The sequence below is a fragment of the Pan troglodytes genome, chromosome 9 (genome assembly GCF_028858775.2).
Source record: "Pan troglodytes isolate AG18354 chromosome 9, NHGRI_mPanTro3-v2.0_pri, whole genome shotgun sequence".
Taxonomy (NCBI): Eukaryota; Metazoa; Chordata; class Mammalia; order Primates; family Hominidae; genus Pan; species Pan troglodytes.
In genome coordinates this window covers 103,109,797-103,133,010 of record NC_072407.2, presented here as the reverse complement: position 1 = coordinate 103,133,010, position 23,214 = coordinate 103,109,797, and the positions used below count along the sequence as shown (strand labels likewise).

General features: G+C 35.6%; 1 protein-coding gene across 2 annotated transcripts in view; it reads left to right on the top strand.

Moving 5' to 3' along the window:
- The window catches only part of PGR (progesterone receptor), a 90,236-nt gene that overhangs the window by 60,517 nt on the left and 6,505 nt on the right, over nt 1-23,214 (top strand). The window contains 3 exon segments of one of the 2 annotated variants that reach the window (NM_001135613.1): nt 6,167-6,472; nt 17,310-17,454; nt 18,825-18,955. In NM_001135613.1, the coding sequence (NP_001129085.1) occupies nt 6,167-6,472; nt 17,310-17,454; nt 18,825-18,955 (582 nt within the window). 2 annotated transcript variants of the gene reach the window in all.

Below are 23,214 nucleotides of genomic sequence, written 5' to 3'. Positions count from 1 at the left end.
GAATGGTATTGCCTAGGTTTTCTTCTAAGGTTTTTATGGTTTTAGGTCTTATGTTTAAGTCTTTAGTCCATCTTGAGTTAATTTTTGTATTAGGTGTAGGGAAGGGGTCCACTTTCAGTTTTCTGCATATGGCTAGCCAGTTTCCCCAACACCATTTATTAAATAGGGAATCCTTTCCCCATTGTTTTTTTTGGTCAGGTTTGTCAAAGATCAGATGGTTGTAGATTTGTGACGTTACTTCTGAGGCCTCTGTTCTGTTCTATTGGTCTATATATCTGTTTTGGTACCAGTACCATGCTGTTTTGGTTACTGTAGAGTTGTGGTATAGTTTGAAGTCAGGTAGCATGATACCTCCAGCTTTGTTCTTTTGACTTAGGATGTCTTGGCTATACAGGCTCTTTTTTGGTTCCATATGAAACTTAAAGTAATTTTTTTCTAATTTTGTGAAGAAAGTCAATGTTAGCTTGATGGAGCTATTATTGGATCTATAAATTACTTTGTTCACTATGGCCATTTTCAAAATACACATTCTTCCTATCTATGAATATGGAATGTTTTTCCATTTGTTTGTGCCCTGATTTCCTTGAGCAGTGTTTTGTAGTTCTCCTTGAAGAGGCCCTTCACATCCCTTGTAAGTTGTATTCCTGGGCATTTAATTCTCTTTGTAGCAATTGTGAGTGGGAGTTCACTCATGATTTGGCTCTCTGTTTGTCTATTATTGGTGTATAGGAATGACTGATTTTTGCACATTGATTTTGTATCCTAAGAATAAGCCATACCTTTTAATATATTTTATTCATAAAAAAATGCATATAAAGCAAATGACATATAGAAACAATATGATTAACATCCACCTCTGGACTCAGTTGGCTTAAGAAAATATGAATATTATCACTACACTTGAAATTGATTGCATATTTCTTCCTTATCACATTCCTCTTTATCTTTCTCCAGAAACCTCTATATCTTTAATTTGGAGTTGGTCATTTTCTTATATTATTCTATAGGATTTTTTAATATCTATGTATTTCTCACTAATAGGTTTTTTTAGTTTTGAGATGTTTTTTTCTACTCCATAGAAATGGTATGTATATTTATGCAATTTGATCTTACTGCCTAATATTATATTTGTGTTTTTTATTTTGATTTGTATTATTCTGGTTTGTTTTTTCCTACACTGTACGATTTCATTGTATGAGTATCTCCCATTTATTTATTCTCATGTATTGACATGTACTTCCACTTGATATTTGCTGTGCTTTACCTACAGTTCAATTGTGAACATTATTTTACATGTATTCTGGTGGTTCATGTGTGAGAGTTTCTGTAGGTAACCTGCACACCTGGGCATGAAATTTCTGATTGTAATACATGCTCATGCTGGGCTTTACTAGATAATGCTAGATTGTTTTTAAAGTAGTAGTAGTTTACACTCCATGGCAGCTCTTCATTGTTTTGTGTGTTCCTGTATTCTGTGTCCTTGCCGTTTTAGGTAGATGATGTCTCATGTGGTCTTACTTTGCATTTCTCTGGTTAATAATGAGGTCAGTCATATTGTTGTATTTTGTCATCTATATATTTCTTCCTCTGTGAAATATCTGTTCATGCCTTTTCTTTCTGATTTATAGGAATTCTTTGTGTATTTTGGGTATATATGTTATAAATATCTATAGGATAGATAAAAACAAGCTATCTGATAAGGCGATATGCAGAAATATAAATTAGGTGAGGAAGCAAGCCATGCAAATATCCAAGGAAAAAATCATTTCATGCAGAGGAACTCATCAGTGTAAGACCCCAAGGCAGAAACACACTTCAAGGGCAAGATGGGCATCAATATGGGTGGAGCATGAGGGAGAATAGAAGAGAGACCATCTATGCAAGGGTAAGTTGGGCCTTGTAGAGCTTGATATGAATTTTAACTTCATTCTAAGTAGGATCAGGAGTCACTGAAAATATCAAGCAAGAATGACATAGTCTGATTAAGTCTTTAAAGTTGTATAGAAAATAGTCTACAAAAAGTGAAAGCTGGGAAACCAGCCAGCATATGTTACAATAGTCCAACTGTGATTGTGGGGACATAAATTATGGTGCAAGCAGTGGAAACGGGTATTTAGATTTGGGTTATATTTTCATGGTTATCCACTAGGATTTGCTGATGTATTAGATATGAGGTGAGAAAATAAGTGAGGTATCAATAATGACTCTAGAGTTTGGGGCTAGAGCAGCAGGTATGTAAATGAAGTTACAAACCTAGAAGATGCATGTTTGGACCAATGCATCAAAGTTCTGCTCTAAACATATTAATTTGAGGGGTCTGTTAGAAATACAAGTGGAGATGCTGAGAATACAGTTGGATAGTTGAGTCTAGAGTTTCTTGGAAAAGCTGGGTCTAGGACTGTAAATTTGGTAATCATTAATGTCTAGATGATATTAGAGACATAGAACTAGATGCAGACACCTAGAAAGAGCATAGATATCTAAGAGAAGTCTGAGGACTGAGCTTGGTGTAATCAAAGATTTAGAAGTTGAGAAGATGAAAAAGAGCTAGACAGAGAGACTGAAAGAGTGACTACAAGAATGAAATATGTGGAAGCCAAATGAATAAGAGCGTTAAAAGAAGAAGGAAACGATCAATGTGTTAAGTTCTTACCCGGGTTAAGACCAGGACTGAGAATTGGCCATTGTTTTTTGAAATTTAGAAATCTTTGAAGGCCTTGCCACGAATAATTTGGTTGGGATAAGGAGAGGAATGACCTGACTGGAGAAGGTTCAAGGGAGAATTGGAGGAGAGGAAATGAAGAGAGTGATGTTTCTCCACGGAATACATTATGTGTGAGAGGGACTATTAGAGGATGCAGACAAGAGGGCAAATGATTTCAGAGAAAAGTCCCTGAGTGGGTGAGAAGGACTAAGATTTGGTATTGAAATGTCAGGAGTATGAGTTGTAACAGGAGGGAAGGCAGAGTACAGGGGTAGCCATACTGTAGATTGGCCACAAAGAAAATATTCTCCAAATGGAGCTTCTTTCCCCCTAAGCCTCCCCCAAATCATTACCTCTGCTTCTGATTCAATCCCTCAAAACCTCATCCATCAGCTTGAATGAGAGACAACTATTCAGCCGCCATGTCCATCCGCTTTCTTATCCCCCCTTGCTCACCCCCAGCGTCTCAGCCCAAATCTTCCCTCCTTCCAGCAAACAAAGCTCCCATGCCTGTCATCTCCTGATGTCAATGCAGCGGGCAGGGGAGTGGGGGACCACTGACCCCACATGCCTATTCTCTGCTTAGATTACCCAAAATACCAGGTGTTGTTATTTTTCAGAGGTGCAAAAATATAATACAAAGTCATTCTAAACTGTCACTGAATTCAGAGTACTTTTTGCCATTGTCTAGTCACTGAATTCAGAGTACTTTTTGCCATTGTCTATTTTCTCAATCAACAAATGCTAAGAGTACAATTATATGAAGTTCTACAGATTTATTTGTTACTTGCATTACTTAGTAATGGTTCTTATGCATAAAGGTTAGGAATAACTTCTTTGAACAAATATCCTATATAAAAAAACAACAAAGTGGTTTTTAAATATCACATTGCTGTTCACATTCCCTTTTTAGTACTCTCTTCTGATATTCTTTTTTAAGCTATGTTAGGTCAAAACAACTACTTTAATAACTTAGCAAATATCTATCAGGAGTCCACTGTGTAGTTAGCAGTTTATAAAGCTTCAGATCTACATTAGTGAATGAAATGGACCTAGCCCCTATCCTTACAGGGCAGCAAGCCTGGTGGAGGAAGCTATGTTCTCTGAAGGAAACAAAAACAGTCATGCGTCATTTAAGAGTAGGGATACATTTTGAGAAATGTGTCATGAAGTAGTCAATTTCATCATTGAACATCATAGAATGCATTTACGCAGACTTAGATGGTATAACCTACTACACACCTAGGCTGTTTGGTGTAGCCCATTGCTCCTGGGCTACAAACTGATACAGCATGTTACTCTGTTGAATTTTGTAGGCAACTGTAATGCAATGGTAAGTATTTGTGTACCTAAACATATCTAAAGATAGAGACAGTACAGTAAAAAATACTATCTTATGAAAACACTGTTGTATATGTGGTCTGTCATTGACTGAAACAATATTATGTAGTGCAAACCATACAGCAACAGATAATAAAGACAAGATATTCAGAGTGGGAGATGGAAAAGACAATAATGTATTCCTTCATTCATTTAGCAGACATGTATTGCCAAAAGACACTGGAAAAAATAAATAAAGGTGACAAACAGTGGTGCCTTTGTTGAAGATTATAGTCATGGACAGGGAAACTTTAGCCCTCTTCTTAACATTATCTTCCCTTAGACACAAACACACACACACACAATTCCTGGCATATGCTATATACTCCATAACTGTTCCTTCCCTTCCCTTTGTGACTCATTCCTTCCCCCAGAAAGCTCATTTGATCTCTGCAAATAATTTTGAATCCCCTTTGTTTTTTACCCATGGCAATTGTTTTGTTTTCCCATCTCCTGCAAGTTTTAGCTCAACTCGTTGGGGCTTTTTTTTTTTTTTTTTTTTTTGAGGTGGAGTTTCTCCCTTGTCACCTGGGCTGGAGTGCAATGGCATGATCTTGACTCACTGCAACCTCTGCCTCCTGGGTTCAAGTGATTTTCCTGCCTCAGCCTCTGGAGTAACTGGGATTACAGGTGCCCACCACCACACCCAGCTAATTTTTGTATTTTTAGTAGAGACGGGGTTTCACCATGTTGGCCAGGCTGGTCTCGAACTTCTGACCTCAGGTAATCTGCCCACCTCAGCCTCTCAAAGTGCTGGAACTACAGGCATGAGCCACCATGCCTGGCCATTCCTTGGGGCTTTATAGAACAAGTATAATCCTTTTTCTTTATGACAATACCCTGAGTTCAGAAATCTCAGAGACAAATGTTTACAGAGACCAGGTAAATAAGTAGCTAGAGTGACAAGACTTAAGAAAAGAGACCATTGGCGTACCACCAGTTTGTGGAGGGAACTGGAAAAACTGGAATACACATGCCCCATCCAAAAGCAACCATTGCAACTAAACTTTAACAGATTGTTACCACCTAAGTAATTCACGGATGGTCTCATAATTCTGGTCAGCATTGTCTGAGCCAAACAAAATGTATCTGTGGGCATGATCAGATACTAGAGCCAGCAGATTGCAACCTCTGCTTAGATAATTTCAGGTATCAGCCTTCCCTTGGCTAAACAGCTACTTCATACTGATAAGTAGCCCTTGCCTGGCACAAAGCAGGTGGGGCTGAATCCAGCCTGATATCACATCACCAGAACTTTCTCTAATTCTCCTCAAGGCATCTGTGAACTACCAGCAGCCCAAATAAGCATGCTTTTCTCCTTCAATCATTTCTCATAAAGCAGATTCTACTTATCTCACCATCCATCTTTTTCCCTAACATATCAGAATTCATCAAAGTAGAAACTCCAGAAATCATCCAGAAATACAAATGTGATCTGACCAGCACGGGTATAAACTTTCTCTTTCCTTAATTTAGAAAAAGGATTATTAATTTTGAGTCTTAGATCTCATAAAAGTAGAGCTGGATTGATTTTAAGGGATCAATAAACCTAATGAAATTGTATAAAAAGATTTTGTGGGGCTGGCAAACAAATGCTTTTCTTTTAACATATTCTTAAAAGAACAAAACCTCAAAGAAGATTTAACAACCACTATAGACTAAGTTTCAATTAATGTAGTCTGTAGCATTAGCTTTTGGAAGGCTGTTCTATCAGAATATGGACCAATACTGAGCGTAGTCACTACTAAAACTCTTTGTCTTTTTATTCATATCTTCTCCTAAAAAGCTCCATGACCCCTGCAGAATACTGGTATAATTACCCACACCTCACCCACCCAGTGATTGTTGATGTAACTAATTATTTAATCCAAGTCTGAGGCCTAAATTTTTTTTAATCAAGAGTTACATGTTTTAATTTATTTTTTGTAATTTTAATATCTAACACTTTTATTCTATTTCATTTTATTCGATTGATGCTAAAATGCATAATGCTATGATTCTAAGACTTAGGAAAAATAATACTATACTGGGATATGGAGTTTATATATATTTACATGAATTTCTTTTTTTTCTTCCCTGTAGGTCGAAAATTTAAAAAGTTCAATAAAGTCAGAGTTGTGAGAGCACTGGATGCTGTTGCTCTCCCACAGCCAGTGGGCATTCCAAATGAAAGCCAAGCCCTAAGCCAGAGATTCACTTTTTCACCAGGTCAAGACATACAGTTGATTCCACCACTGATCAACCTGTTAATGAGCATTGAACCAGATGTGATCTATGCAGGACATGACAACACAAAACCTGACACCTCCAGTTCTTTGCTGACAAGTCTTAATCAACTAGGCGAGAGGCAACTTCTTTCAGTAGTCAAGTGGTCTAAATCATTGCCAGGTAATAATAATTTTTATATACAGCATGTAATAAAAAATATACTATGTTTGTTGTATTAGTACATTGTTAAATAAAACACTCTATGCAGTAAATTAACTACAATATAAAACAGTATGTGATAGTATGTGTTTGAGCAGTTCAAAATATTTGTCTAGGACCCTAATATGTGTTACAGAAATATAAAAAATTAGAGAACACACTGAGTCTTACTGATGAGTCAGAAATTGCATACATTAAACTTATGCTAATAAGAAATAGCTTAGGTTTATGTGTTCAACCACAGATATTAGAGTAGCTCAGAAATGATAAATGGACCATTTTTTATAAATGCCCTATTTATTCTAACCCTTAATTCAACCAACCTCATTTGGTTGAAAATAAAACTGAATGTATAAAGTCATATAACAAATCAAAGTAGTATTCAGAGTACAGTAAGGTGTCAAAAGTAAATTAAGAAAACAAAATTCCCTAACATAAATTACTTTAAAAAATAATAGCACACAGAGAAAAGAATCTCTAGTCACTATTCCTCTAATTTATACCCAAAGAGAGTATATCGCCCAGCAACAGAGAGAACTTGGATTATATCATCACAGAAGAATTTCAGTCACTTTACTTATCAGCTATTTTTGCTCCCTCACCACAGCTCTGTAGGAGCCAAGTACTTGAAAGAATAACAAGGATGAAATTCTCATTTGGTTAAATCTTAGACTGCAGAGCCAGGAGAATACATGTATAGCAATTGTTTGTGAAGGCATTACTCCTATAATTAGAAATAGAACTTTTTAAAAAACTACATTCTCTTCACATCAGTAATACCCTTATACTGCTATAGACAAATTATTTTTCTAATATCTGATCAAGAATTAAACATATTATGTCCTTTTAGTCCCCAGGTAAATTCAATGGCACTTTTAGAAAAAGAATTTCTTCTCAATTCTCCTTAATATAATCCTCAGTTATTATTCTACCTAAAAGGTTTGAAATACAATTGATGAATTGTTACTGAAAATTCAATTACATGAAAGAGAAAGAAAAATAGATACCTGTTTGTTGAATCTTTCAAAAAAACATATTAAGAAATGTTAATAGAATTCAGTATTCTAGTGGAGATGAAGTAATTTTATAGAAAAATCAAAATGCCCAGATTCTTATTGGCTTCGGTCTCACCAAAAGGCCTTAAACAGACAATAATTTTTTGAACATTCTAAATGTTTAAGATTTATCGCATAGTGGTTATCAAACTTGACAGAGCTTTGATAAATAAAAATAACCCAATAGCATTGATGAACTTTTTCTGTTTAAAAATGAGTGTTTAAACATGTGTTTAATTTTTCTCCATTGTTCTATTATTTGGAAAATATGATTTCTTTGGTTTTTGTTGATATAGTTTATATTCCTTTTGTTTGCAATTTTGGAGGTTCTTTACTATTTAAAAAGATTCTAGCATCAGCTGGTAACGTTAGAAAATAACCAGTTATACTTGAAAAGATGACTTATTCACTTTGGATAAAAGCTAAGTGACCTTTTTAACCGGAAACCATTATCTATCAGGACTTTTTGACCCCCACACAACCACAAAAAGGAATGAGAGAAAACTCTTACATTGAATTTGGTGGCAACTTTTTTAATGCTGCAAAATGTAATTTTTGTGTAGTAAATCAGAATAATGGCAACACTAGTATTACCCATACTGTTTCCATTAATTGCAAACAGGGAAACATTGAGATTATCAAAGTCTCTTGTGGCCTGTGGACTTTTAAAGCCATATTTTCATGGTCTGCATTTTGGGAATAGCACTATTGAATGAATTATGAAAATGGTCAGTGAGCTAGAGTGACTATTTTACCTCTGAGAAAGGACTTGGATGGACACATGTATAGAAAGTACTTTAGTATTATTAGCTACTTAAAACTGATTTCAATTGACTTGAAATAAGCTTACAGTTTTTATTCACTTATTCACTCAATAAATGTCTATTATGTACCTGCTGTGTTCAATATCTAATAATTATACAGTGGTTTAGAAAGAAAAGCCACAAGGCTGGGCTCATGGTGTGAATGCATTTTGGTACAGCACATGCTAGCATCTGGTCATCAGTTTTGCATGTAAAAGAAATTTATTTCGTTCATTCACTCATGTGTAATAAAACTAATAAGTCTGTGGAAGACAGACTTTTGTTAAGTGATCCTCACTAATTAGCCAGAATGTCAACTAACTTGCTTATTTACAGTGAGACACACACACACACACACACACAATATAAATATACATAATACTTATGTTGCTAGGAGAATATATTAACAGATCAGATCATTCTTTCACAATAGGAAACTGTATTTGGAAAGTCACATTAAGATCTGATGCAGAATGACCATCATGACAAAGGTGACAGCGTTTATGAAGACACCTAGGCATATATTTGCAGGTGCCCTAAGAATTCTTATTGCCTGGTAGGGCTTTCTCATTTCTTCTTTGTCTATACTCTTCCATTATCTTGGATCTGTTATAATAATGGTAGTTTATATTTCTTCAAAAATATTTCAGATATATCCTTTTGTTTCTTTTCTTTTCTTTTCTTTTCTTTTTTTTTTTTTTTTGAGACAGGGTCTCACTCTATTGCCCAGGCTGGACCACAGTGGCATGATCTTGGCTCATTGCAGCCTGGACCTCTTGGGCTCAAGTTATCCTACCACCTCAGCCTCCTGATGAGCTGGTAGCTGGGACTACAGGCATGCGCCACCTTGCTTGGCTAAATTTTTTTTATTTTTAGTTGAAATTGGGTTTAACTGTTTTACCCAGGCTGGTCTTGAACTCCTGGACTCAAGTGATCTGCCTGCCTCAGCCTCCCAAAGTGCTGGAATTACAAACATGACTCACCGCGCCCCACCCCTTTTACTTTAATAGAGACTTGCAAGATGCTCTAGCCTTATGTCAGCATGTTTATAAACCATCTCTTAGGATACATTGCAAATGAGTGATTTTACATGGGCTTTTATCTGTAGCCTTAGTGGGCAATATTTTCTTATTTGAAATGTAGAGCAACACGATATTTGAATTTTTTTAATGAACAAGACATATTCCCTCTATTAAGGAACTCTCAATCCAGTAGCAGAGAGAAGATACCCAAACAACTATAGTGTTATGTGAAAGTGATATAAGATACAGATATAATGAAAGTGGGGACAGAAGAACATTTTTGGCTTCAAGGACTAAAGAAGCCTTCAGAGACAAAAATGTCAGTTAAACTGCATCTTACAGGAGAAACAAGACTTTGATAAATCATGATAAGAGAAAGCATTCTAGATAGAAGGAACAGTATGGCTGAAATAAGAAAAGCATGAGATAGGTTTGCTGAATAATGCATTAAACCAGCATATTAATGGTTCTCAACCTTTTCAAGTGTGGGGGGTCCCTTAGTAACATCAAAAATTTTATAGTCTCCCCATAGGGTAGTAATTAAAGCTTTTAGTAGCTATGGATTGAGAAAACACATTTGTACATACAGTCCCTCGGACACTGCTACAGTAAGTACTGGCCTTCGGGAGATTTAATCACCCAAATGGTAAGAAACCATTGAAAAGAAATTTATTTTGAACTGAATAATGGAAAGTAAACTTAGAGGTGTAAGTTATAGGCTGATCAAGGAGGGTCTTAAAAATTACTGTAGATGTTAGAGTTTAAATTAAAAGTACTAATTCACAATTCAGTGTCACCTTTAAATTGTCCTCATCCTGTACATCAATACGTTGCAGTGAAATTGATGTGACAGAGGGGGTATGAGGGAAACACTTCCGTTGCATAATTTTGTCTTGATATTTCAGTTAACTTAGTGAAAACTCCATTTAGGTCAATGCTTTGAATTTTTAAACCTTGCATTTTTTAGGACATACTTTATTCTTTGTGTCATTTCACCAGACTACTTGCAATTATTCGTATCAGAATATTAGAACAGTATTTTGCCTCATTTTTCTGCTTTTGAAGCGTGCCAAAACAACTTTTGAGTCAGTGAGTCATTGCATCTTGGCAGAGGATTTTTTCTCTTCCTTACCGAATCAGAAGACTAAATTAAATTATTGCTCTCCAGAAAAAAATGAGAGAGAAATGAGAGTAGCATACTGAGAGTAAAGGCCTTAATAAATGTGTTGATAAAGACTAAAACATGGTTTTTCCCACACCCTATTCCACTGAAATTATGATTGCCAGTGGCAACAAAAATTTTTACTTGTCAAATTAGATGAATATTTCCAGCCCTTAATGTGTTTCACCTACCTCTGGGACTATTGGCAAAGTAACTATTTCTTGCTAAGACTCCTACTTAGGTATTTGTCACTTCCCTTCCAGGTAGATATGTTTCTCTCCCTATGTACATTTCCCGACTCCTGTGTGGATTTGTTCTTCCACCCACACTATAAATTTGTTTGTGTTCTGGGTTCTATCTTTTCCAGTCATTTCTCACTCTACACAGTCTGCATAAGCTCATTCATAGTCTTGTCTTCAACTACCACTATATTTCGATGACTCCTAAATACATAATATTAGCCAGACCCTCTACAAAACTACTGAACTTTCAACTGCTTATTACACAGCTCCACCCAGATGACTTCTAAGTCAGCATGACCCCCTAAACCTAAGGCCTTTTCCAGTATCTTGAAATGGCACCTCAGCCAGAATTTTTGGTATCATCCTTGGCTCAGTTTCTCCTTCACCCCTTATCCAATAAATTGTCAAATTCTATCAACTCCACTTATTAAATATATGATTCATTATACATGCTACTTCTGTTGCTACTTCCCTGACTTAGTTGGGTGCTGGTCTTTTTTTACTTGGATTCATGTTGCAGCCTCCTGACTGATTCTATTACCAACAATTTCGCGTGGTGCCCAAATGATCCTCTATTCTACCCCCAGAATCATTTTTCTAAAACAATTATAATCAATCATATTTTCCATTTCTTTTTCCAAATAGCATCCAAACTCCATGGCCTCAATATCCAAGGGCTTTCTGTGATCTGGCTCCTGAATTTGCAGTGTTAATCTCTCATCATTCCTCTTCACACGACTCTAAGATCTAGTTCCCTAAATGCTGTTTGCTCAAATTCTAGCCTTCTTCTCTTGCCCATATTATTTTTCCTACCTGGCAGCCCATCTCTTTTCCCACGTCTTCCTTTGACCTGTAACTATCTTTCAGGATTCTCATTACTTGTCACTTGCTCTGGGAAGATTTCTCTGAGCCTTCCTAGACTGGGTGAGGAAACCCTGTACTCTCCCGTGTCTCCTTTGTGCTTGTCAACCATAACACTATGACTCTGAGTTACAATTGTGTTCTACTTTTCCATCTGTCTCACAAGCCTATAGTGTTAAAGGCAGAAACAGCATCTTTCTAACCTTGATCCTAATTGCAAGTATAATGCTTCCTCCCAAATAGATGGTTAAAGAATATTTATAGAAATTTAAATTACAGAATTGATTTGCAAAGAACTATACTACCTTAGATTATCAGACATTAACTTCTTATTCAGCATAAATCATCAAACATACGTTGGTGATTATACTTAATCATATTGAAGCTTCTTTGTGCTTCTCAACATTGATACTTGTGTATGAAAGTTGTTGCTTTGTGTCAGAAGGTGCTGAGATATTTAATGCTCTGCCATTGTTGTAGATTATCTGTTTCAATTACATGACATTTTTTACAGAACCCAAACCTACATATTTTATCAAAACTCTGGGAGTAAGATTGGGGAACTTAGTAGTACTGTCATACAGGCCATCCTTTTTTTTTTTTTTTTTTTTTCTTGAGATAGGCTCTCACTCTGTCACCCAGGTTGGAGTGCAGTGGCATGATTGTAGCTCACGGCAGCTTAGAACTCCTGGGCTCAAGCCGTCATCCTGCTTCAGCCTCCCCAGTAACTTCAGCCTCCCCAGCACTACAGGTGTGCACCACCACACCTGGACAAGCTTTTTAAATTGGTTTGTAGAGACTGGGTCTTGGCTGGTCTCAAATTCCTAGCCTCAAGTGACTCTCCTGCCTCGCCTCCCAAAGCACTGAGACTACGGGCATGAGCCACCACACCCAGCCCCAGGCCATCTCTTCACTATATACTTTCTGTTAATTCTTTAAGCTAAAATTGGACAGCTGTAACAGGGCTTTTGTCAGAAATTATCAGGTCAAGTCACTTAAAAGGAAAAGAGTGTTTTTTTTTTTTTTAACATTTGTTAAACACAATTAGTGATAATCCATCAGTTCTCTATGTGAAGGTTTTTCATTTTGGTCATCTCAAATGTACTAAGTTTACCTGATCATTATCATCATTGGGAATTTAATCTCTGTGTTCCCATCTTTGTTTCAGCATAAAGTCATGAATGATATTACAGTTAATAAGGAAAAAAAATAGCATTTCTATACTAGGCATGTTCAAGTCAATTTAACATTGTACATTTATCACAGATAAGCACTGTAAAAGGTGGAGTAAATAAAGGTTATTTTCTGAGTTCTATTCCATTCTGTCAAACAAACAGAAATATAGTTTCTGCTATAAATATTGGTAATTTTATAAATTTAAAGTTATTGTAATAAGATTTGCCTTTAATGTTGTCATAAAATAAAAGTAAGCCTGGATTTCTAGTCCCAGAATGCAAAAACAAAGAAAAAAGCAAAAAGATGAAAACAAAAACTAAGAGTAGGATAAAGTGAATGTAAACATGTAAATGTAGACAGGATCTGTTTTTGGATAAAGAACAATTTAATTCTTACATAATTTTGTAAAATGTTTAAATGTTTAAAACTACTCAAAGGTTAACATAAAACAAATGCCTGAAGTGAAAAATTACAGCATAGTTAAGTCAAATATTTAAATATTATAAAATACTTTTTTTAGAAAGTTATAAAGTTCACCAAGAAAGATATAGAGAATAATAAATGTATTTGTGGAGATTATCGTGAACACTTGGTTAATGTTTTAATACATCTGATTAATGAAAACGAACTTTCTATGAGCCTTTTTTTTTTTTTTTTTTTTTTTTTTTTTTTTTTTGAGATGGAGTCTCGCTGTGTCACCAGGCTGGAGTGCAGTGGCACAATCTTGGCTCACTGCAACCTCAGCCTCCTGGGTTCAAACCATTCTCCTGCCTCATCCTCCCAAGTAGCTGAGACTACAGGCATACACCACCACACCTAGCTAATTTTTGTATTTTTAGTAGAGACAGGGTTTTACCATGCTGGCCAGGATGGTCTCAATCTCTTGACCTTGTGATCCACCCACCTTGGCCTCCCAAAGTGCTGGGATTACAGGCGTGAGCCACTGCGCCCAGCCCATTTTTTTGTATTATATGAAATATATAATTTGTTATATATAACAACACACATAAAATATATATTCTGGAAAATATATATTCCAGAACAAACACATAATTTATCTTTAAAATTTTTTCACCATTATTTTTTATACTTCAGTTCTATCTTATATGTTCTATAATATATAAAATGCCTCCTAACACTTTTTTTTATGGCATTGTGTTTTAGTATTAGAGACTTCCCATTAAACTGACTGGTGGATTTCATACTAGTATTACTCCAATGAGCAATTCTGTTGCATTGATAGACCAATAATAAATATCTCCATAGTGTTCTACAGTGTGCATAATTATCCCATTTGTCTCATAGCAACTCACTGAGTTAGTTATCATTGTCAATTGTGATTTTTACTTATGAAGAAATTTAGATTCAATGATAATAAGTGATGTTTCCAAAGTGGATGTTAGTAAGTGGTAGAGCCAGGACTGGAACTTGGGTCTTCTGTCCTGAATGCCTTCCAATTTGTTGAGACAGATCAGCAATAGGGAGGTTTATATGTGCCTCCCTTTAGAAAGGCTTCCTTTTCAAAAACTTAAGACAATTCATTGATCTCTTGTCAAATGATTCTAAATTGTATCACAAGATTACCCATTTTTGTAGTCTCTTAAATATTTGACTTACAAGCAGCATTTATGTATTAGATTTATTGTATTGAGCTTTATAATTTTCTTAAAAAGTTATTATGTAGACCTATACTTGAAGACACGTTCAAGTCATATGCAAATTAAAAAATGATAAAACTTGCATACCAAAAATTTTTTTGTCTGCTTATTTAGAGAGTCTTTCTGCACCTGAGTAAACCAGGATTCTTGGATGCCAGTATTAAAAATAAACGATGTTAATTATAAAACACACAAGCAACAACAAAAAAACCCTGACTTTTAAAAACAAAAGAAAAAGAAAAAAAATAATTTACTGAGAGGACACCAGGGGTTCACTGAATAGAAGCTAGAGGACAAGCTTAGAATATGGGCAGAAGCCAAGGCACATCTGAAGGGCTAAAAAGCAAGCATCACAAATCCTCCCATTGGTTCTCCTTATCTGGACACCACCAACATCAAGAATAAATAGTCATATCTTTCTCTTTGCTTTAGTATTTTCTGATTCAAATTCCTGTTAGTATATGTTCCATGGGCCAAACCTATGCCCCAAGCCCAAAGAAGGAGAAGGTTTACCCAGCTTTCTCCGTGGGAAAGTAGGAAGGTAAGGCATTTGCTCTCGCAAAAACTACAACCAGTGGGGAACTCTGCCCACACAGAGAAAGGAAGGACGGGAGGAAGGAAGGAGGGAAGGAAAGAAGGAAAGCAGGAAGGTATTAGGGAGCAGTGAGGGAGGAGGAGGAAAAAGAGGAAAGGAAGAAAGAGAGGGAAGGAAGAAAGGAGGGAGGGAGGAAGGGAGTGAGGGAAGAAAGGAGGGAGAAGGGGAAGAAAGAAAGGAGGGAAAAGGAGGGAAGAAAGGAGGAAGAAGGGGAGGGAAGAAAGGAGGGAGAAGGGGAGGGAAGAAAGGGAGAAGGGGAGGGAAGAAAGGAGGGAGAAGGGGAGGGAAGAAAGGAGGGAGAAGGGGAGGGAGGAAAGGTGGGAAGTAGAAAAGGTTAGACACTGAAGAGCATCCCTTCTCAGTAAAAGGTAAATGCTCACTATGGCATCTCTAATTATGAATATGCATTTGAGTTTTTGGTCTTATTGAGGCTAAGGAGTTCTAAGAAGAGAGTAGCAATTTTTCTACTATTCACATGAAGATGGGACGATCTGAAGTGTATGAAGAGAAGAGCCTTCTTTTTTGCTACCTACCTTGACATGATTAACATTGTCAGGAAATAACTTTCTTTTGCTCTTGATAGCTAATGAATTAAGTTTTGCTTTGGTTTTACTTTTGAAACAGATTATTTGTAAGAACATCAGTGGATTTTTAGAGAAAACAGATGTTTTTAAAACAGCTTTATAGAAAGTGGTTGATGTTCTCAGCAAAACATTGTCTCCATACCTTTAATTTTAAAAATTCTCCATTTTCATCATTTCAGTTATACTCAGATACAAATAACTTTCAAATTTATATTAATATTTTTAGCCCATATATCTCCCCATACTTCTAATTCATATGTGCAGCTGATACCAGGATGTTGACCCCTGAATCCTATCCAAAACTATTTTCTCCCTAGCAAGTTTCTTCTCCTTTATTTTATCTCAGCAATGCTGTTATCATCATCTACCATTCAAGACAAATACTGAAAGATGTATTTGATTCCTTCTTCTTCCCATCTACCGGCAATCAGTTGACAAATGTCTTTTATTTTTCCCTTTAAATATTTTTCTGATGCACTCTCTCCTCTTAATTCCAATGTGTTGACTTGACTTACTTCAGGCTTTTATCATCTCCCACCTGGGCTTTGACAGTATCTCCCAACTGTCCTCCCTAACTCCAGACTTATTCCCTTGAATCCACCTACCACATAGCTAAGAATGATCCATCTACAATGCAAGGCTATGTCACTCCCATTGCTCCTTAATAGACTTGCAAGACCTTGGATGATCTGACCCAGCCTACATCTCTAAACACATCTTTGCTTCTCCCACCTTTAAGTTACTCATTGTTGAACTGGTGATCTTCCCTTGAGAATTGGGAAGACATGGAGAGACTTGTGATGATTAAGTCAAGATTCATTTGCCCTTTCCCTGCCATCCTTCTGCCACCAACACCATGGAACAGCCTAAAAGAGGATGAAAGACCAAAGCATTCACACCATACCCCCCAATACACACACACACACACACACACACACAGATTCTAAATCTCTTAAGTCACACGGAAGTTTAAAACAAGACTGGATTAAGTTTCAGAGAACGAAAGTGACCTGATGACTGTGGAATCTACCCGACATAGTTAAGGGTTGTTAAAAGAAAATTAGATATAACACAACTGAAAGCAGTGGTTTTACAAAGTAAGACCAGTTTATGTTTAAATCCCAAAGAACTGAGATTTAACGAACTGATTATATTCCATTCAGGCATTCTCTCTCTTTTTTTCTAGAAAGTTTTTCCTGACCTCCCTCCCGATTGACTGATACACTCCCTTTTAACCTTCTCTACCCCAGCAGTCACGTGCTTGTTTCTCCTGTTGAGTTGTGAGCTGCTTTTGAGGCTAGGATTGACTCTTACTCATCTTCATTTTTATACAGTGCCTGGCACACAAATGGTTCTTATTAAATGGGTGTTGCATGAATGAGTGATGGATGATGGATTCACTTAGCAAAATCCCAGAAATGCTAAATCACAGTGACTAATTTCAAGTGACTTCCAAAGTTGCTGATATTTTAGGCTGTATTATTTATTAATGTTTTCTGATTTTCAGTGTAAAATATGTTGGGATTGAAAACATTATATTACCCTATGCATACCTATTTTCAGATTTATATGTATTTTCAACATTTTTGACATAATTCAGTCATTTTTATGGTCACTGTATTTTTTAATTTGTTTTGTAGGTTTTCGAAACTTACATATTGATGACCAGATAACTCTCATTCAGTATTCTTGGATGAGCTTAATGGTGTTTGGTCTAGGATGGAGATCCTACAAACACGTCAGTGGGCAGATGCTGTATTTTGCACCTGATCTAATACTAAATGAGTAAGTAGTAACTTTTGTTGTTTTTGTTATTTTAAGTGTACATGTAGGATAATTTTGAAAGTTATATTTCAATAGATGATCACATATTTAGTGTTCTTGATATGATGACATTAATGTCATTTTACGGTAATTTTATATTTGGAGCTTTTTCCTCTTGTTTCAAAATATAGTTGTATCAAATCCAATTTTCTTACACATCAAGAATGTATCAAGAAATATATTTAAAGATAAACTTAAATGTTTCATTAATCAATTTAAAATTTCATAGCTTGGTACTAATGACAATAATAAATGAGAAATATTTTTGTTACTGACTTACATTCAAAAAGTAAAAACATCTTTCTTCATACATGACAAATTAGACTGGTAATTTATTTTAAAAATTGAAAGATAAATATTTCAATTTGCTTTATATTTAAATAATTTTAATTAATTTTCTACATACAACCTTTAACTGAATAAGAATCTTTTCATGGTAATATTTATATTGTTCTAATGGTAAATGCTGACTTAGAAGTATATAACTCACACTTATATAAGTCTTTACAGTTTTTAGATAATTTTCATGTTTCATTACATTTTATCCAACAATTCCTTGAGATAAGTAAGGAATCAGCATTCTTCATTGTACAGTTTAGAAAACTGAGTCTCAGGAGAATTATATAATCTGCCAAATAATTTGAATGACAGTGAGATTCCTTATCTCTTTTGAGCCAAAATCTAGTTTTCTTTTCATTATTCTTGTTAGCTTCATTTGACTAATGTGGACATTATAAAACAACACAAGGTTGGGAAAATGCCTTAATTAAATTTTCTCAGCCTTCAGCACTTGTGTTTAACTTTGTCAATTAATTAATGCTTGCCAATGTCCTCTTTTACTCTTTTCTGTATCATTGTATATTTCCCTAGAAAAGTTCAAAATATGGTAAGCTTTGTGAACTGACTTCTCCTATTTAATTGCACACAAAATTATATAATTTTTCATAGAAAATAAATTGTAAGTAAATAAAACATTTCTGAGCATTCTTCAGCTTCACATTCTCAACTCCTACACCTCTGCTGTGTTTTCTTGGTTTAGGTATTTAAAGTGTGATAATAAAAGTGAGAAACAATGTTAATCTTGGTCACTGTGTATTTAATATAATTTTCTAGTTTTAAGATTTCTTAACCTCAAAAATTCAGTATTGTGAAAAGTTTAGAAGATGTTTAAAATTCCAAATATTGGGTTTGTTTATTAAAAGTAGTAGTCATTTTCAATAATATGTAAGGTAATTACCAAAACCATATTCCCTGATAAATTACCTAAACTGGCTGAGACACTATTTTTTTTTCCTGTTGCTTTTTCTTTTGTGTATTGTGTGTGATGCAAGACAGCGGATGAAAGAATCATCATTCTATTCATTATGCCTTACCATGTGGCAGATCCCACAGGAGTTTGTCAAGCTTCAAGTTAGCCAAGAAGAGTTCCTCTGTATGAAAGTATTGTTACTTCTTAATACAAGTGAGTGAGTTCAAGTAACTTAATGCAAGATATCTAGTTTCTTAATTCATTAGAAAAGTTGCAAACAATATGATTATATAGTTATGTATGAGGTAGACGTCTTGGATTATAAGTATAAAGAAGAAATACCCAATATATTGTTATAGACATTAATAAAATTACTGGATTTTTTCATCTTTTACCTACCATATAATACTAAAATAGCCTCATCAATTTCTTTTTATTTTAGATAAAATGATTTAATTACTCTTTCATATTCACCTAATTCAGTAATATAAACTACAGTCATGTGCCACATAATAATATTTTGGTCAACAACAGACCACATATACAATGGTTCCCTAAGATGATAGTGGAGCTGAAAAATTATCATCGCCTAGTCCTGTTATAGCCACCATAACATCATAGCACAATGCACTAATCACATGTTCGTGGTGATACTAATGTAAACAAACCTACTGTGCTGCCAGTCATATAAAGTATAGCACATACAATTATGTACAGTACATAGTACTTGGTAAAGATAATAAAAAACTCTTACTGGTTTATGTATTTACTGTAGTATACTTTTCTATTGAGAGTCACTACTTCTACTTTTTTTAAGTTAACCGCAAAACAGCCTCAGGCAGGTCTGTCAGAGGGATTCCAGAAAAGGGCATACGTCACCCTGGGAGATGACAGCTCCATGTGTGTTACTGCCCCCTGAAGACCTTCCAGTGAGATAAGATGTTGGGGTGGATGACAGTGATATTGATGATTCTGACTCTGTGTAGGTCTAGGCTAATGTGTGTTTTGGGTATTAGTTTTTTAAAAAAAGTTTAAGCAAAAAAGAAAATATTTAAAAATAGATAAAGTTTATAGAATAAAGATATAGAGAAAGAAAGCCAGGCACGGTGGCATGTGCCTGTAGTCCCCACTACTTGGGAGGCTGAGGTGAGAGGATCACTTGAGCCCAGGAGTTTTAAGTCCAGCCTAAGCAACATGTGAGAACTTGTCTCTAAAAAAAGAAAGAGAACTGTACCTTGTGTTTTTGTTTTTAACTAAATGTTATTACAAAAGAGTCAAAAAGTTAAAAAACTAGAGTTTATAAAGTAAAAAAGTTACGGTAAGGTAAAGCTAATTTATTATAAAAGAAATAAAAATATTTTTATAAATGTAGTGTAGCCTAAGTGTACGGTGTTTATAAAGGCTATCGTAGTGTATAGTAATGTCCTAGGCCTTCACATTCTGTCACCACTCACTCGCTGACTCACGCAGAGCAACTTCCAGTCCTGCAAGTTCCATTCATGTTAAGTCCCCTATGCAAGTGTCCCATTTGTATCTTTTATATTGGATTTTTACTATGCCTCTTCTGTGTTTAGATACAAAACACTTACCATTGTGTTACAGCTGCCTACAGTATTCAGTAATCACATGCTGTACAGGTTCATAGCCTAGGAATAAGGCCTAGGTGTATAGTAGTCTGTACCATCTAGGTTTGTGTGAGTACACTCTGTGATAATCACACAATGATGAAATCACATAAGGACACATTTCTCAGAATATATCCCCATCATTAAGTGATACACGACTGCAATTAATATTGGATAAGCACAAACCATACTCTCCTCTACCACCACTCTCACCCCATCCCCAAAGTATTTACTATATAAAATACATAATTTTGTTTAGAATTATTTTTATCAAGATAAATTGTTAAAACATGTAACTATAAAGATTAGCATCTTAATATAATAGTGGTTTCTTTATCACTGGACTGTGTCAGTGAGTTAGCAAGAAACACCCAGGCTCCTTCTAGCCAGTGGCTTCACCCCTTCCTAGTGGCTTGCAAACCTCTATTGGACATGACTAGAAATGAGCACTGAGTGAGAGAGATTTTGAAGGCTAGATCTGAAACTATCATACATCACTTTCACCCACATTCCAAGGCACTTAAGCTGCAGGAAAGGCTGGGAAGTACAGTCTAGCTATAGGCCCAGAAGAAAGAGGAAATTATGTTTTATAAAGCATTGCATTGATCACCAGAAGGACAGGCAAATATCCGTTCCACTTTTTCTTATATCCAAGGAACATACTTACCTCTGCCCCAGTGGATCCCCAAGGGTCTGGGTGGGCAAAGTTTTTAAAAAAAGAAAAAGCAGCTGCTTTGACCCTTGCATAGGCAGGATCAGCCCTCAAATGTACAAACTGATGCTTTTGTGATTCATTGTGATTTCTATGAGAACCACAGGGAGCTAAGACCTCAGGCCGAGGGTGAGCCTAAGGTCTTTCTTGGCAACATCTTTACAGGGACTTCTTTCTAAGGTCCCAAATCTCAAATGGCTAGGGGGTGCAGATCAGGAGGGAAGGGCAAGAGAGCTAAACCCTGAAATGGAAGGCTTCCTCATAGAATCTATGCAAAGACAGGGATGAATACATAACCCTCTTGGGAACCCTATTTGGACAAGGAATTTCAAGGCTAATTTGGTGACAGAGCATCAATTGAACAAAGGATATTCACGTGGAACCGGCCCAGAGAGTCAACTGGAATACATTTAATAATACAGTAATTAGCTCCTGCCCTTCTTTGCATGAAGGAATGAATCCTATAGCACTTATGTCACAGATAGTCCTAGATCTTCCAAATTGGCTTATATCCTTAACATAATTCTCTATTTATGGATAGGCAACATTATGCTGGGGAATTAAACAACAATGGAATTAATCAACAGGGAGGCTTTGCTCATTGTTGTCACTTAGAAACTTAGGCGATCACTAGAGCAGTGGTAAGAAAAGGAAGTGAGATTCATACAACTTCCACTCACATACCATAGAGAGTAAGATTTTTAGCCATTTGCCACTTCACAAAAAGGAAGAAAAAGAAACTATGTAATGAATAGTACTTATGCTTTCCACAAATTCTAATCAAGATTCTAATGAGATTTGGGGAGAAGAGGGTGAACTTGACAAACCTACTGAAAATCCATCTTTAAAACTAGAAGAATAAATAGATAAGCATTATAAAAATATGCAGCGAATTAGAAAGCTGCTATTAATTAATACAGCATGGGAGAAGAGATATACTGAACTTTTGGGCAAATCAGACAAGTATATATTAGAACATAAATAGTATAGTGGAAACCACAAATCAATGAGTCTGAAACAAATAAATGTTAAGAAAAATAGTTTTATATTTGGAAAAAAACTGTTTGGATATGTAGCTCAAATTATATCCATGAATAACAGATAATTGAGTTAAATGTAAACACTCAAATAATTAAAAAACAAGCTAGAAGAAATAGAAATCATCTTCAATCTCAAATACCTTTTATAAAATAAACGCAAGGAGAAGATTGGCAAAGTAAAACTTTGATGATTTGGTAGTTATGAACTTAAACCTCTCATTTGCCATTAAATATGAAATATAAACCTCCAGGAATAGACAGTAGGTTGAACAAACATTTTTACATTGTTCTCTCCAAAATTACACTAAAGGCCAGATGTAGTCGGTCACATTTCTAATCACACTTTGGGAGGCCAAGCCGGGCAGATGGCTTGAACCCAGGAGTTTGAGACCAGCCTAGGCAACTTGGAAAAGCCCGTCTCTAAAAAAAAAAAAAAAAAAATTAGCCAGGTGTAGTGGCAAGTGCCTGTAGTCCCAGGTAGCCGGGAAACTGAGGTGGGAGGATCACCTCAACCTAGGAAGTCGAGGCTGCAGTGAGCCATGATTGTGCCACTGTACTCCTGCCTGGGTGATTGAGTGAGGCCCTGTCTCAAAATAAAAATAAATAAATAAATAAAAATAAATAAATTACACTAAAATCTTAGTAAAGGGATTTACTATGAAAAATTAAGAAAAAATGATTTTACATTCATGTTTACAGCTGAGGGAAATATAGGGATTGGTTGGTAACCTTAAAGAGAGCTGTGAAAGTTTGAAATGACTGCTATTTGAAGTAGTCCAGAAAATTAGTACAGCCTCTATGGAACACCATATGGAGATTTCTCAAAAAAACTATAAATGTAACTACCATTCTATCTAGCAATCCCACCACTGGATATCTACCCAAAGGAAAAGAAATCATTATATCAAAAAGACACCTGCACTCTTGTTTATTACAGCACTATTCACTATAGCAAAGATAGGGAATCAATCCAAGTGTGTATCAACAGATAATAGGATAAAGAAAATGTGATGTATTCACACATATACATACACACACACACACACACACAAAACGGAATAGTATTCAGCCATCAAAAAGAATGAAAGTGTGTCT